Here is a 16654-nt window from a genome sequence, read left to right as displayed (position 1 = left end):
GCAGTTTCATTTAAGGGCCACATATTGCACACAATTAGCCAACAGCAATGTATGGTTCTAATGCTGTGCAAATCACTTTGTTTTCTATCCTAAATTTGGACTCCTTCCGCTGAATACCAAGGTTATTTCTGTCAGCCATCTGCGGTTTCAATTGATATTTCAGAAAAAAAAAATATTAGCAGTGGATTATTATTCTTTATGATTGTGCCTACCATAGTGAAGTAACGTTGTAACAAATCATTGAACTAAATTACTACATACGTGTATATTTTATACAGCTGCGTGTGCGACGAAGCGAATAGTAACCATTACCTTTCAAAATGGCATCAAAAAGAGATAAGAACAGCGTTTTGGCAGTAGCCCTGGATATGATCTTCTTGTTGGCTATCGTCGCGGCTGACTCGACCGACCACCCTATCGTCCAGACTTCCAAAGCCACGATAGTAGGTAGAAGAATCAACATCCAGCCTTACCAGCTCCCAGATTTTCGCAAGACCGTGCTAGCCTACACACGTCTCCCCTATGCCGAACCTCCGGTCGGGCCTCTTCGTTTCAGCCTGCCCGTTCCGATGTCTCTTGCTGGAAGAGTGGACGGAACCCGGCAGTCAGTGGCATGCCCGCAGCTTCTAAGTTTATTCTTCCAAGTCGATTTAGAGCAATCGGAAGATTGTCTCTACCTAGACATTTATTCACCTGATCCTAAGGTAATTTTTTTTCTTGTGTGTGTGATGTCATCAATATGCGACCTTGATTGCAGAAAGGTTGACGCACGTTTCTTATTAAGCAGAGACAATGAATATATAACGTTATAAATGTCAGCAGCTGATGGTAATTTTGATGATAATCAATTATTTATACCGTTTTGCATTTACTTTAGATAGTATGTGACATTGGCAATAGCATCAACAAGGAACGTTGAGTAATATTCTTGATACCTACAAATGAATGTGTTCCTTTCTAAATCCTGCAGCAGTGATATATAACCACATGGTTAAATTCCGGCTTTTTGTGTAGGTCTATATTTATTCTTTTTAAGAGTCTGGGCTTCACAGTAATTAGGCAACCTGCCTCATGTATTTCAAAAACATTTCCCAGATATGGTGGAAATGCCATACCACAGGATTAACAAAGGTTCAAAAACAAGCAAACCAGCGAGCAAGCCATCTGAAATATGAATACAAAGCAGGTGCATGCAGTAGAAAAGGCCTTGCTAATGTTCTATTTCGTCAGCAACTTACTCACTTTTGTAGCATTCATAGCTTCAGTAAATCAGACATGTCAGAGTAGACCCTATAGAAATGATTAGTATAGTTTATAGAGAACCATGATTATTAGCGCGCGTAAAATACACCGGTTTTTATAAGCAGTCTTTGAGATTTCAACAATTTCAATCTGTATTAGTGTCACCAAGTATAATCATTATACACTGCACCTTCACCAAAGCATGGCACTGCACAAGCTCCTATCGCGGTAAATCCAATCGCTCCCATTGTCAAAGCCAACTGATCTATTCGGTGCGATGGAATTTTGCTCAGATTTCTATTGTACAAAACGTTCCGATCAAAGGTCGAGAGTGTTTGGTGTCATGAACATTCGTTATCACTCCATTTTTTTTATATCTTCTCTTATCTTCTGAAAGAAAGGAACCTTTATATGAGACTCCATAGAATCTCCTTACGCTCTCCTTTACCTAATCATCAGTTTACAACGTTTGTGTTGTAGCTGTCTGAAGCTCACGCACATCCATTGCATATGACACAATAGTTTTGTATATCATAGGTTTACTCATGTATATTATTGTCCCTAGATCTTACAGAGGATCATACTGCTTATTGTTCTGCTTTGTATTTTCATATCGTTCATTATCAATTTCCAAATAGGTCTGGATAAGGCGTTTGCTTCTTACGTAGAAGCCATTTATATACATACGTTATATATATATATATATATATAATATATATATATATATATATATATATATATACATTTTCGTCTTTCATGAACTGAATACCATTGGGATCCGCGTCCCAACGTCGATAACGTCCAAAAAGTACACTCACACACACACACACACACACACATACATACATTCATACTTTTTGCTGCAAAAGAAACTAATACAAGGACAAAGGAAGATTGCATATGTATAGTATATATATATATATATATATATATATACATATATATATGTATATATATATATAAATATATATATATATATATATGTATATATACATATATATATATGTATATATATATATATATATATATATATGCATACATTGATTCATTATGTACTTTATTTTCTTTCTCTCCTTGTTTGTTGTATTTTTTTTTCCTATATTTCTTTTCTCATACCTCCCGAGTGAAAGATGGATTTGTGAAGCGCTGTGATACATTTGTACTATTTGTAAGAGCGCTATAGAAATACTAATATTGTATTGTATTGTATTGTATACATATCATATAAACCAACACCCAAGAGATTTTATAAACATTTTCCAACCCCATCCCCTCCCTTCCGTCCGGATGTCATCTTTACTATATACCCCATGGCCCGAGAGGAGTAGCTAAAGCTAAGTTACCAACCCATTCCACCACACTATATCTCATATTATAGTCTGTGAGGCTGCACCTCCACACACATATTTTAAAACAGTAGGCCTACGTTAACCCCTGTCATTGCTGTAGGGTCATATATTACCACTTGGAGTATTTTGTTCTTTATTCGCAAGCAGAAATCCCGAAAATAACAACGTCGCTCTCCCTTTCATCATATACAGTCAAACCTGTCTTAGTGGCCACCCGTGTTTAACGGTCATTCTTTTCGTTACTTCTCTTCAATTTCTGGCCGCTGTATCTATTAGACATTATACTATTTGAAGAGTTTGTTTGCAAAAACTGATAAGTCCATATTTGTCAAATGGAGATATTTGCCATTAAAGGTCAAGAAAAATAAAGAGAATAATAAGATTTTTTGTTTATTTTGACCATAACTTCAAAAATGTACCTTTATATGTAGTGACCAATATATCATTTAAAAGGTATTATTTTTTACTTTATGACAGAGACCGTACTTCAAAATCTTCAAAAATGGACTTGTCGGTTTTTGCAAACAAACTCTTCATAAATCATGTATGCATTATTCTTTGTATGAAAAGCCTACTTCTGCTCCTGTAATGGTATGGATCCATGGAGGGGGATACCATTTCGGTGCTGGGTCGCTACCAGAATCAATACCAACTGTTCTCTCCGCGTTTGGAGAAGTCATCGTGGTGACAATTAACTACAGACTTGGACCTCTAGGTTTTCTGACGACGGGTAAATTTGATTTCACTGTTCTTCATTTCATTCATTTTGATTAAAAAAATGAATCCCAGCGAATTGATTGTTGCGACGTTCTGATATTTCTTGGCATTTTCACAGGCTACCAGTGGATCAGAGATCGATCCTCAAACAGGAACATTATGTCTACCTAATAGCAGCGTCGTCATCCCTCAGTCAGCTAAGTTCGAAAATTTCTTAATTAGCCATCACAATGTCATTTCGATTATATCAGTCGTATCAATAATCCGTAACTTTCTTTTTATCTGTAATCATTACCGGGTTTTTTTTTCTTTCTTTCATAGGCGACGACACCATCCCAGCCAATCTCGGTCTTTGGGACCAGCGCCAGGCTCTTGTCTGGGTACAGACTTACATCCAAGGTACGCTCATGGGTTATGTAAAATGATCGCCTGTTAGTTTGGAAATCTGGATATTTCATAGGTCAATCGTTTTGAAGCTTCCGTGGCGCCATTTTGCCACACACACACATCTCCCATGCACTAAAGTGTACGGAGCTCACGGCATCACGTGATCTTGGTGACAGCCTCTGCTAGAAAATTAAATGTATCCAAGTCGTCACATGGCGGCGCTGCGACGCCAATTTATTATTCGTACAGGGTGAACGGGCCAATGAAATACTCAGGTAGGCCTACTTCAAATGGATATCAGGTGTTTGGCAGTGGTATATTGGAGAGTTGTGGAGCCCTCAAAGATGGTAATGAGGCCTAATTCACATTTGGCTGTTAGACATCATTAACGGCAATTGGTTTCATAGATAACATACAATCTCTTCCAGTGTTGCAACGGAAAAGACCATCCTAGGCTTAGATTCCCGTTCTGAAATGTGCAGCCTATTATGAAGATGTTTTCAAGGTGACGAAAGCACATAAGCCAGACAAAATACAGGACACTGTGATGGGCTTGATATTCTCTTCAAATATCACGAACAACGAACAAAACAAGTTAGGTCCTATACTAGATCTGACCTCTTTGTGAGAGTTTCATTGTTCAATTGTTTGTTTGGTTGGCTGGTTTTTAAACGATGTCATATATAGACCATGATCAGGTGGCTGTACTATGGTCATGATGGTATTCAGTGTATGAATATGCCTTACACACTCTTTGAAGTGTGTTTGTGTGTAAATGCTATTACGACATTCGTTACGTGTGTTTATATTTGTATGCGTGCATCGTTCTCTTGTAACTGCTCGCTACAGCTTTTGGTGGCGACCCGACTCAAGTGACAATCTTTGGCGAGAGTGCAGGCTCGGCCAGTGTCAATATGCATCTCGTATCGGCCATGAGCGCTGGCCTATTCTCACGAGCAATCATGCAGGTGTGTCATCAATTTATTCTCTCCTTTATCATAATGATGTATTAAGATATTATAATGACTATCATATTCGTCACTGCTTGAGTCATCTTAAACATTGTTTAGATAACCTTACAGAAACCGAGTACAAGTTTATTGAAGTAGTTATCAGGTATTCACTAGCGCTTCCTTTAGCATGTATTGACATTTGTTGCCGGAATTCTAACATTATACAGATGTGTTTGAAATCTTGCCCATGAATTATGTTATTTTATAATCGCTTGTAATCATGTACTTTTTACTTGTCAATTTCAATTGCATATTTGAAGTCCAGCTTCCTATTGTATATCCGACTAGAAAGTCTTATTTGCATGTCTCAAGATATACATTACCACCCGACAACGTTTTTCGCTTGGACGAAAAACATATGTAAATATGAGAATTATGCCAACCCATGTCGTCAGTGCAATCAGTTTGTTAGGTTGAGCTACATGCCTGGAATGTTAATCGATATCTTCATAATCTGGAACGTTTTATCGATATTCCTTGCCGAAATCCCCTTTTCTATATAGAGCGGTGCATTGAATACTGTATGGACTCATCACCTAGATAAGAGCGAGGCAATAGATGCAGCATTTGAGTTCGGAAAGGAAATGGGCTGCTCGAATGTTCGCTCTGATGATCTGTTGCAATGTCTTCGTAAAACGTCACTGGAAGACTTCTTTGCGGCATATAAAGACGTAAGATATCTGCAGCCCGCGTTGGTCTATCTATTTTGTTTGTTTCCTTTTTTGTTAACAAATGAAGCAGCTCCATCCAACCTTAGTCTTACTCACTTTCGGTGACGAGAATTTACTTGGCTGTTCAGGTGTAATTCGGTCATATTTCTGTCACTACATTTAGCCTAGTTTTAAAGCAGTTTGAACATGTCCTGACTAATATAATTTGTCGATTTCTATCTTGGTAATGTGTCTCAAATTTGAAGAAAACAAAACGGACTCACCAACAGCAAGGAACATTTGAGAAAAAAAAAACACAGAATAAACATTGAATACTACACGTAGGCCTACATCATCAGAATAACTACGTACAAACGGTGACTGAACTTGAAATTTGGAATCACCCCTTCACAGTCAATCACCATATGAAATCCAAGTATACATGTGACAGGAATGGAATCGCAAGAAACACTTTCATAGTACAGTCGTGTTACAGGGTCATCTCTTCTTCATTCTTCTTCTTCTTATCCTCCTTCTGCTCAAGACTGCCTCCTTCAATAAGCTGAAGATTCTCGCAATCATTTGGCATTTTATTTATTGTTTTGGGGAGGGTGTGTGCATTTGAGCAGACTAATGCGAAATTGGCACACCGTCGACTGAGTCGGGAGTGCGAAGGTGGCACATAAAGAGTTTAGATAGACGCCTTTAAATTCTGACAATATGCTGACTGTACTATTAATCCCTCTTTCCATCTGACACCCTCCCTCTCTTTCTCTCTGCACAGACCTTCCCACTGTTTTCAAAATACTTCTTTCGCCCTGTTGCCGACGACCATTTCTTGCTAGGCGACCCACTCCAGCTGACCAAAGAAGGAAAGTTCAACCCTGCCAGTGTTATCATCGGCTGCCTCGAAAGTGAAGGGTCTTTACACCTCATGCCTGGTATCAGCGGTATCCAGGGCAACGGGCGTCCATTTGTGAACTCCTCCCTTTTTCCACGGATTATGACGTCACAGACGGGAATCCAAGATTCTCTTCTGCTGGACATGATTGCTAATGTCTTTATGTCCGATGGAGAGGTACTAAAGTCAACATTCTTGCGTTGTTATATTAGTTCTATTTCTTATTTCATTGCGGTTGTTTTTTTTGTTGTCCTTTTTAGATTTGGGTGGCTGGTCTTCCCAGTAGTTTGATCGTAATTGTAATCGCTATCGTTTTATTACTTTCAACATCGTAATCATCGATGTCACTATATACGAGGACTATCTTAACATTTGTTTTTTCACTTTATTGTAAGTAGAGATAAGCCATTATATCACAATATTGTTTTATATGCTCTAAAGAACTGGCCTGTCTGGCCAGGTCTTCCTTACGTGTATTAAAAAAAATACCACGGGTGATTACACCCCGTACGTACCTGGAAAAAGGTTGAAGCCTTTGGCCTAGATAAGATACGCAGGAAATACTAAGTAGAAACAATAATAATGTGTATTCATGAAAACAAGTTTATGTGACTTTGAATATTATACATCGCAAACTTTCTATGATTCACTTTAAATTGATGTTTGCGTAGTTGCAAAGCCAAGAACCGGACTACGCGCCTGCAATCATCCGGTACATAGGCGACAGCTTCCACAAATGCCCCACGATTACTCTGAGCAATCGACTCGCTGAGACGGGTATGGAGGTTTATGCTTTTGTCATGGATCACGTGCCATCTCATTCTCGGTGGGGGAAGAACCTCACGTGGTTGGGAGCAACGCACATGGAGGATATACCTTATGTGTTCGGCTCATCCCTCCGACTAGACGTTAAGCCTGATGCCAACGAAGACTACCTCATGATTGGTCGATTCAACGACGGAGAGGTCGCCCTTTCGCTCCAGATGATGCGATACTGGTCGAACTTCGCTAAAAGCGGGTATGATTCCTTTGATACTCTTTATTGGGGTTGCAGTGCCACCTGCATGGCGGGGATTCTATACTCCCACTAGAAAGGAAGTTTGACCAAGGAGCTCGCCTAGTACCTCCTTGGTTTGACCCTGGAACCACTCACCAATGAATCCATTCATCACCCTTTCCCCATAGCAAAGTTGAATGTCTGCTTATATCGTATTGAACATAATCAAACCAAAACTGCTGCAACTATTCTTCCACAGGAGCAAAATATCGAAATTGTTTGAAGATTTCAGTCCGTAGTATTACGTATATGTTTAATATCTTTTTCCTTATTTTCGAAAGGATGTCTTCACCAGCGTAACTTTCTGTTGTTTACATTCCCTCATTTCCAATGTTTATTCGTCACCGATAACCTATACAACTACGATCCATTAATTTTTGATATTCGGAGTTACTGAATTTTTTGAAATCGTTTATAAAATACAGTATTTAATGTTAGACACAGCGATTAGATGTCAACCACCCTCTACGTTCAGGTAGCCATCTGATTCTAGACGAACTTTTTTTTTCTGTACACGTGACTGTATCTGGTATCTCTACCATATGAATGCAGAGATCCCAATAAACCATCTGAAGGATTGGGGAGTTCCCCCTTTCCAGTCTGGCGTCCGTACACATCAAGTGAGCCTAACGTCAAGAAACTTTCTGAAAGTTTCCAGAATCAACTTGGCTACCAAGAGGCAAGGGAGTGCTATTTCATTGAGAAAATCCAGCCAGCTCTAATGGACCGCTCAGGTATAATACAACCAACAGGAAATAAATACATGATGATTCCATCTGCCTATTTGATACAAGTGCGTATAGTGTTTATGCACATGAATAGCTCATAAACATGTATTTAGGTCTTTTGAATAATGTTATAAAGATCAGATAAGTTTGAATTATTGTACGATAGATAATGTATACATATTTTTTGGGTTTTTTGTGATGGGACCAGTCTTTCCTGTGGGCCCATAACTTTAAATTCACTAACATCCTATAATGTTCTTAGTGGATTTTAGAAGTTACCCATAACAGATGTAGGCGTAGTAACGGTAGCTTTATGTACCTGAAAGATTTCCTCCCTTCGTTTATTCACCACTGCTGTTGTCAAATTGAAATGGATACGATGATATGATAATAATGAAAATAGCAATAACAATTAATGATAATCATAAGAGTAATAATCGGCACTTATAAAAGCGCTTAATAACGGCGTTTCCAAGCGCATTAATACGGAAAATGCTAGATTGCCAACCATTACAACATTACTGATAATTTACATATAAAGAGGTTGCCTCCAAAAGGGGCTAAAGCCATCATTTTTCAATGGATTTAGCGCCTTTTGGAAGCAAGCTCTTCATATATAAATATCTTTATAATATAGTTTGCACTATATTTTCATCTCATTTACATTTTCGACCAAAATATAGACATCACTTTTTTCATTACAAAAAGGTGAGTAAAACTATGTGAGATTTCGTGCTAAACAAAAAGTGATGTCTACATATTATATGTTATATATTGTATCTATATAATATGTACATAAAGGGCCTATATATGTATATATATATATATATATATATATATATATATATATACACACACATATATATATATATATATATATATATATATATATATATATATTCATCATTAACGTTTACTTTCATCTTACGTTGATTGTACTGGTTTTTTTTTCAGCTGAACTTGCCCGTCTGAAGGCGGTCCTCTCTGAGAGAGTGTCGGCAGACAGTGAAAAGCAATGCCAGGACGACGGGACTTGCCCTTAGTAGTTCAACTGGCGAGTTCATTCTATCATCCCACATTGAAGACGAGTGAAATCCATCTTTTCATATGTACGTGTATGTGTGTTTTTGTTTATCTACGCAAAGCTTAAAAGTATTCAAGAAGTTTTGATATCGCATGGAACACATGGAGCATATCAAAATCAAACGGTTGAAATGATAGTAACGTTCTCTCCTTGACAGCAGTCTTCCTACGTTACCAAATTATACGTTTTCTGAGATGTTGTATCGATTTCCGCCTTCTTCTTCACTCACTCTTAATTGTATTGATATTTACTTCTTTTTGTCGGTTTGAATTCGGATTTTGTTTCTGTTCTATCTATCTCACGATGTAAAGGTTTACAGTGCCTTTAAATTTGCTTGTCGTATAGATCGTCGTTATTTTTTGTTTCCAACGTCCTTTATTCTGGAACATCATTCTCATTTCAAAGTGCTTCTCAACAAATCTTGGGCACAGTTTTCACATTTTCAGTTTTCTCTGAAAATCTCACTTTTTCCAAACTAGTTTATGTAGCATAACTATGAAGTCCAAAGGAAGTATACTATCGTTGTTCAATGATCAATATATTATTCAATAAACTATAAATTAAATGAAATAAATGAAATGAAATGAAATAAACGAAAGAATGGAAGATTCTAAATGTATTTTTCTTCCGCGATGGTATAAATCACTTGCTAATTATTCTTTGTAAGTTACTTTGTGATAAATGAAGTATTTTAAGAGTCTGGAATACGTTACTCTTTCAAGTTCCCCTGCCTCTTGAGCAGGCCTGTATCATTTGCCGAGAAATAAAATACCTTCAATTTAGCAAAATTTTGTTGCATGCACGAAGAGTATACTCGTTGACATTAGTTCAAGCCCTATTATGTCTCCTAATTTTCCGGTATACCCAGCAGTTGTAAACATTCAAACATTGAGAAAGAAGCATAGAGCTCTGCTATTTGATCAAGATTGCGATGTTTTTACAAAATGTGTGTGTAATCCTATATAATTATTTGCATATACATATATATATATATATATATATATATATATATACATATATATATTTATACATATATAATTAATAAATATTATAATATACATATGTATATATATAATTATACATATATATATATATATATATATATATATATATATATATATATATATATAATATGCATACGTGTCGAGTAACTTGTAGTCCACGTGTTGGTATAATAATATCAAACAAAGAACAGACATAACAGAACTCAAGCTCATGCAGTCAATACCAACAGTTTATTTTTTGACGAACAAATTTTCGGGCACCCTATATCAACAGTTGATATTTACAGCATGAGTTTGAGTTTTGTTGCATTAGGTATATAAATATACCTCTCTTAGTATCTGCGCTATAAATGACGGTATCATGTTTTTCTGCGATCTTCAAGCGATCTCCAGGCGATGGTCATCCATCGGCCATCGAGCAACATAATTATCGAGTAGGCCTACATTATATGGAGCGCGATGCTCAATCGCTAGGATTATAATTTCTATAATACATTTCATGCTCTCAAATAATACTTTATGATATTTACTGTGTATAGTGCATTCCACTAACACGGACAAATCAATCCACCCCTGTACAGACCCAAACTCCAAAGGCTCTTTCTTACTGACTCCCAATACATTATGACGTCATGGCTCGTTATTTCGTCACAGTCGGACACATCAGAATGACAAAAACGCCTGCCGAGCAGGTAATGAGGCATTCTACCATAATCGTTGCTTATTCATTTCATCTATCTGATATTAGGTGTACTTCTTCCACACCACTATGACATCTAGTTTTTAAATGCCAAGCATAAATGCTCTACTCGGGCATACCTAGTATTTCGAATGCCAAGCATAAATGGGCATGGCTCAAAGATTTGGCTCCTGATTAAAGAGGCTCTCAGCTGTCCAGGTCAAACTGGCTGTTTACCAGGTCCTCACAATGGCTAAAGTTGTTACGGTGCAAAGTTTATTGTATCGCAAATGTCGTATCGGTAGGTACAGGTCAACGGTATACCTCTCCGAGATAAATACAGTAAGCTGTGCATGTCCCCTTTCATGAATGTAAGAGCACTGGAAACAATTGGGGAATGTTACTTTGTATAGTAATGTAGGCTTCATTTTATGTGTTTACAGTGGAAATGGTTCAATAAAGTGATATATTAGACAAAAGTTAATGCAAATACGTGTATACGTATGTTTCCACTTTGATTAGAGAACTGATGTACTGTACAATACTTATACATATCGATGTGCAGAAGAAGATGTATCAAACGACACACTTGAGTAAATACTAGAGTACATTGGTGACTGTCATCAATTGTTCATCATCGATCTGTTGTGGCCCCTCGTTTCATGGGATGGGGTGAGGGACCATTTAATCAGGGCTCAATTTTCACATTATTTTCGTAAAAATTCTTTGACGAGTTTTCACCAAACTTGGCAGGTAGCATCTTTCGGGTGATATCTGAATGTTGTTAAAACACAGGCACACACACACACACACGCACACGCACGCACACACACACACACACACACACTGACACCATTAACGGGAGATTGTTCATAAACTTAGATGTTTATAGCCATAGTACTCAAACCCATTGTGACCTTTACTCATCAAGAAATTTTAAGGAGGAACAACGTAAAAGGTCATGAAGAGAGCCCCATTTTTAAGGATTACGAAGAGTGCAGTAGAATATATCAGTATAGATATATGCTGCTTTATTTACTTAAAAAAATGTTTTCACTTGAAAATTGGTGAGCAACATCATCACACATTGTATCGTGTTGGTATAACGTTGATGTAGGACCCGACTTCTGCCATGCCTATAATCTAAAACCATCAAATATGAAATATTTGGTGGCCCGAAATAATAAGAAATGTGTTTTTTGTTGTTGTTGTTTTTTTTTAGGGGGGGGGTGCTAGATAATGTTAATAATCCTTATTCTCTTGTATCTATCAATGCCTTGTCCATCTTGGACTACTTAACATAACAATGTCGGAATTTCGGAGCTTGGGTATTTCCTCCAAGTTCCTCTGGTCACTGCCGGCAACCAGGCGTAGCCTGGTGGTATGTGTCGCTGCCCGGAAAGCAGTAGATCTCAGGTTCGAGTCCCGTGGTTCCTTTTTTTCCGACATGTTTTTTAAATTACAGACCAGCAGTCGCAATCTTACAAATTTAAAAAGAAAGGAAATATATTTGTTAGAAGGTCACAAATTGAAGAAAATTCAAACCTCATGTTTTTTTTTTCTTTTGAATTGTATATGCCCGATAGGCCAGAAATGAAAAAGGAGGACATTTGGTGGCCCAACATCAACATCAAGCGGTCCCAGGCCCCCGGTCCCCCCGGCCTCCGGGCCCCGAACAACCTCTCATGTTGAGCCCTGACTATAGTATTCTTAGTAGTCAGTGGTAGTGAGAGGAAATATAGGTTTTCCCACTTATTTTCAAACTTTTTTCATTCAATTTCACAAATTTTTACTTCAATTTCGACGCTGGATGACTGGAATAGGCCAATCTTACTTTCAAATTCGTCTTTCGTCGTTCATTTTCAAATAAAGTCCATTCAATTTAGTCATTTGGCATACATTTTCGTCATTTACAATTCAAATTCGTCAGTCTCACTCGCAGCACTCAAAACAGCAGGATCGATTTCGTCTTTTGCCGATCATTTTCGTTAAATTTTCATTCATATTCGTCTCATATCTCTATCCGGTGTGATTTCCCAGTCATTCATGTATTTTTTTTTCTGTAACCGTTCACATTCTACATTCAGGAGCGAACATGTACGCACACAAACACACAGAACTTTAAAGACAGACATATACACAATCAATCCGAGTACACACTGGTCATGCTGGTATACAAACAGACGTACCGTCTCGCATACGAAAACACTGGCAAACGATTTTTAGTTGCTTTCCAGGGTACAATTTAAAGTTTGCTTTATGCATTATGATGCGAAAACCTGAAAATTACGAGTTAAAGTTCAAAAGGTGACACTGACATACTGTCCTTGGTTATGAATTTTGGCTGTCGTTTATCCTTCAATCAATCAATGTTCTTCTCTGGCGATTTTGGTTGACAACCATGTTTTTCGTGTGTATTGTCTAAGCAAATGGTTAGGGAATAATGTGTAACTATACATTTTACGAGAGAAAGTAAAAATATGTCGGCTTAAAGTTGGTACACCCTCAAAATAAACAATCAACAACATCTCCCTAATTTGAATGAAAAATTCATGAAATTGTGTGAACAAGAATGAATTTGATCTTCACATTCTGCGATCCGTCAGCGGGAGGGATGAATTTGAGTGACAATTGACGATTTTGAATGCTATGTCTTCGAAAATGTCTGACGAAAAAAGAATTACAATGACAATTGACGAAATTGAAGTTAGGATATGCGTTCCACGTGCTTCTCGGGACGAAATTGAATAATAAATCTTTGAAATTGAATGACAAAAGTGCGAAAATGGATGGGAAAACATATATTAACAGCCACTGTGGCTACTCTCCTCAAACAACATACTTTCATTTTGATAATTTCTGGCTTCAACCTCTCAAGTGTTTAGAAGAAATAATTTGCATATCTTTATCTAACATTCCATTGGAAGAGGAAGCAGCTTTTGACGTGCACATCACCGGCATGCAGGGCGATATGTTATTGAATAGACCAATAATAGCAAAATTTAATTATCTCACCATTTTTTGTATCAAGCATCAATGATATAATGTAGAGGCCTTCCGAATTTATGTATCTTTCCTTATGATTGATTACATGGGGATGTGTAAGAATAAATGCGAAATAAACCAATGCGTAGATATCATTTGAGAAATTTTTTATATACTTTTCATTTGATAAATTTCAGTTATTGTTATGGAAACTCCGAGATGACGAATTCATCTACGTCGTAAATTTAACCTGTCACATTTCCATAAATTTCACAGTAGTACAGAGGATGGCAACAAACAAGTATAAATTTGGTACACATATGGTTAAGAAGCAAAGTTCTTGTGAAATCCAGTAGATAAATCCATTCAGGCACAAAATCATAGATCATCAGTTCTGAGACGTGTGTCATTCAGATGGAATACACGTGACGGCTGAAACGGAAACATACGAAAGGCAAAGCTTGAGTGATTAAACGTCGACGCACTTCAATCATACAACAACCGTGACAATGAATGAGGAATATAAAGTGTAAACATAATCATTATGACTGCTCCCTTCGAAAATGCAAACCTATACGCGCACGCACACATACACACGCACACACACACACACACACACACACACCCTCACACACACCCACGCACACATACTTGATAAAACCTCGGAGGGAGCACTTTAACGAGCTAGTATGCCAGAATTTCCGATGTTTGCAGGTGTGAATGCTCCCGAGATGGAACAACATAGGTACGCATGTATACCATGCCCTGGAGATTTCGGGGCTTCGCCCGATTTTGGCTTCGTAGAACCGAATCCATGTGTAAGTATCGCATTCATTACTTTACGGATAGACATGCTCCGTTTTACATTAGGTGTTGGAAGGTCCCGTCATATCATATGGTTCATTTTCTGACTTACAAGGGGAATTCTTGGCCAGATACAAGTTAGCCAGAGAAGAACCAAAATGTTACAAGCGCAATAGTGAAAATTTGATCAAAATGGGATTAAAAGTAAAGAAGTTGTGAAAGACTAGCTATTCTTTTTGCTTTCTTTCTTTTTTGCAAAACGATTCTCGAACAGGTGGTCATCAAAAAAAAAAAAAAAAAATCGGCGGTGAGGTGTACGACGTTTCGCTCGTTACTGCTGAGCTTCGTCAGGTACACCTCGCCTACAATTTTCGTAGTCAGACAAACGATGATCTGTACCCACATTGTCATAGAACTCACCGCGATGGTCAACGTCTTCACAAGTAATTTTTGAAAACTTTACAGGAATGTGAAAATAAGTGAACTTATAGTGTCACCACCTTTCAAATTTCCAGACAGTGTACAATAAAGATATACTTTATAATCAAATGTGCTGCCATAAAAGTGTTATATTCTGTTTTTCCTGGTTGACAAACTTCAAAATATTGATCAGTCAGATATCTTAGGATTTGAGACTGTGACCTAATGCATAGTGTTTGAACACAAACACCAAACAAAAAAAAAAAAAAATAGAGAAACCTGAAAATTCTAGATTGTATGAAGAAACTAAATGGCAACTTGTACGCAATGACATCATCAGCTCACTATTTGCATATTCATATTGTATGTTCAGGAACTGTTGTCGTAAGAAATCCCAAATTTCATAACTTCCGTAATTTTTATCCAGTTTTGATCAAATTTCCACTGTTGTGCTTATAGAATTCTACTGTCTTTTCAGTGTTGCTTTAAAGTGATCTGGGTTCCCCTTCCCGTTCACTCACTATTTAGTTTAGCTTTCTTATCAGGCTCGTAACTAGATTTTTTAGTGAGGGGGACAAAATTGAGAATACTACTGCCAGTAATCCTTTAAAAGGGATGGCTAGTAACTGATCTGTGGGAATCAGTGGGAATGCTGAAGAATGATTGTTCCCATTCTTGTGGGATTCATTTAAGAGTACATTATAAATCTATTGTTGTGTGAAATTTATTTGCTTCAGAATGGTCTCATATTCAAGTAATGTGCAGTTTAATGTTAAAGATCGCCCCGTGACTGTACAGGCATGCTTACCTGGAAATAGTAAACTGCACATTACTTGAATATGAGACCATTCTGAAGCAATAATTTTCACACAACAATAGATGATTATATAATGTACTCTCAAATGAATCCCACAAGGATTGGAACAATCATCCCCCAGCATTTCCACTGATTCCTACTCATCAATTACTAGCCATCCCCTTTATAAAGGAGTAAGGTGATGGAACGGAGGAGGGTCCGGGAGAGCCTGACAGTAAGCAGGGGTATGGGGGGGGGGGGGGCAACATTTGTGCTATTTAGGGGTGAAAATTCAAGTGCACCGATTAGGAGGAAGAAGTATTGTTTTTGCAATAAAAAAGTAAGACAACATAATTATGTCGGTCACTCATTAAAGGCACAATTTAGAATTTGCAGATGAAACAAAAACCCAGCTTAAGTGCTTCAAAATAGTTTTAAAATGTAGGCTAGGGAGAGAAACAACCTATGTAAAAGAATTGAATCAGTATAATAAATGTTAAGTATACAAAATGTGATCAATAGTTGTGAACGATTTGTATCTAGACAAAACCGTCTACAGTTATGGTTTATTGAGGGAAAAAAAATGATATCTCCTTATATTTTAGAATTTATTGCAAAATTTTCACATGATAGGATGTTTTGTGATGTACAACAGACCTACACATATGCATCAAATGTGACATCTCGAACAGTTTTTAATCACTGCTCCCAAAGGTAAACTGTACACTGTAAACTGTGGGGGTGGGGTAAGAGGAGCTTTAATTTATATAACTGAAGTTCTCCTACACACTTTGGGTCACATATTCACAAAAGTTCTAAATCCAAAGCAAGACCGAAT

The 16654-nt window shown here is 37.4% G+C and overlaps 1 protein-coding gene across 1 annotated transcript; it reads left to right on the top strand.

The window, feature by feature from the left end:
• The first annotated feature begins 368 nt into the window (after positions 1-368).
• Positions 369-7172, top strand: LOC139741109 (cholinesterase 1-like). Its single transcript, XM_071651697.1, has 8 exons — positions 369-704; positions 3162-3321; positions 3630-3707; positions 4545-4663; positions 5212-5379; positions 6143-6436; positions 6931-7085; positions 7166-7172. Exons 1-8 carry the CDS (start codon positions 369-371, stop codon positions 7170-7172), a joined length of 1317 nt encoding a protein of 438 aa, XP_071507798.1.
• Positions 7173-16654: the final 9482 nt, after the last annotated feature.

Source organism: Diadema antillarum, unplaced genomic scaffold (assembly GCF_040938485.1).
Source record: "Diadema antillarum isolate AM-2024a unplaced genomic scaffold, OU_Dant_1.0 seq00000903_RagTag, whole genome shotgun sequence".
NCBI classification, from domain to species: Eukaryota; Metazoa; Echinodermata; class Echinoidea; order Diadematoida; family Diadematidae; genus Diadema; species Diadema antillarum.
This window is presented reverse-complemented; position numbering and strand designations above follow the sequence as displayed.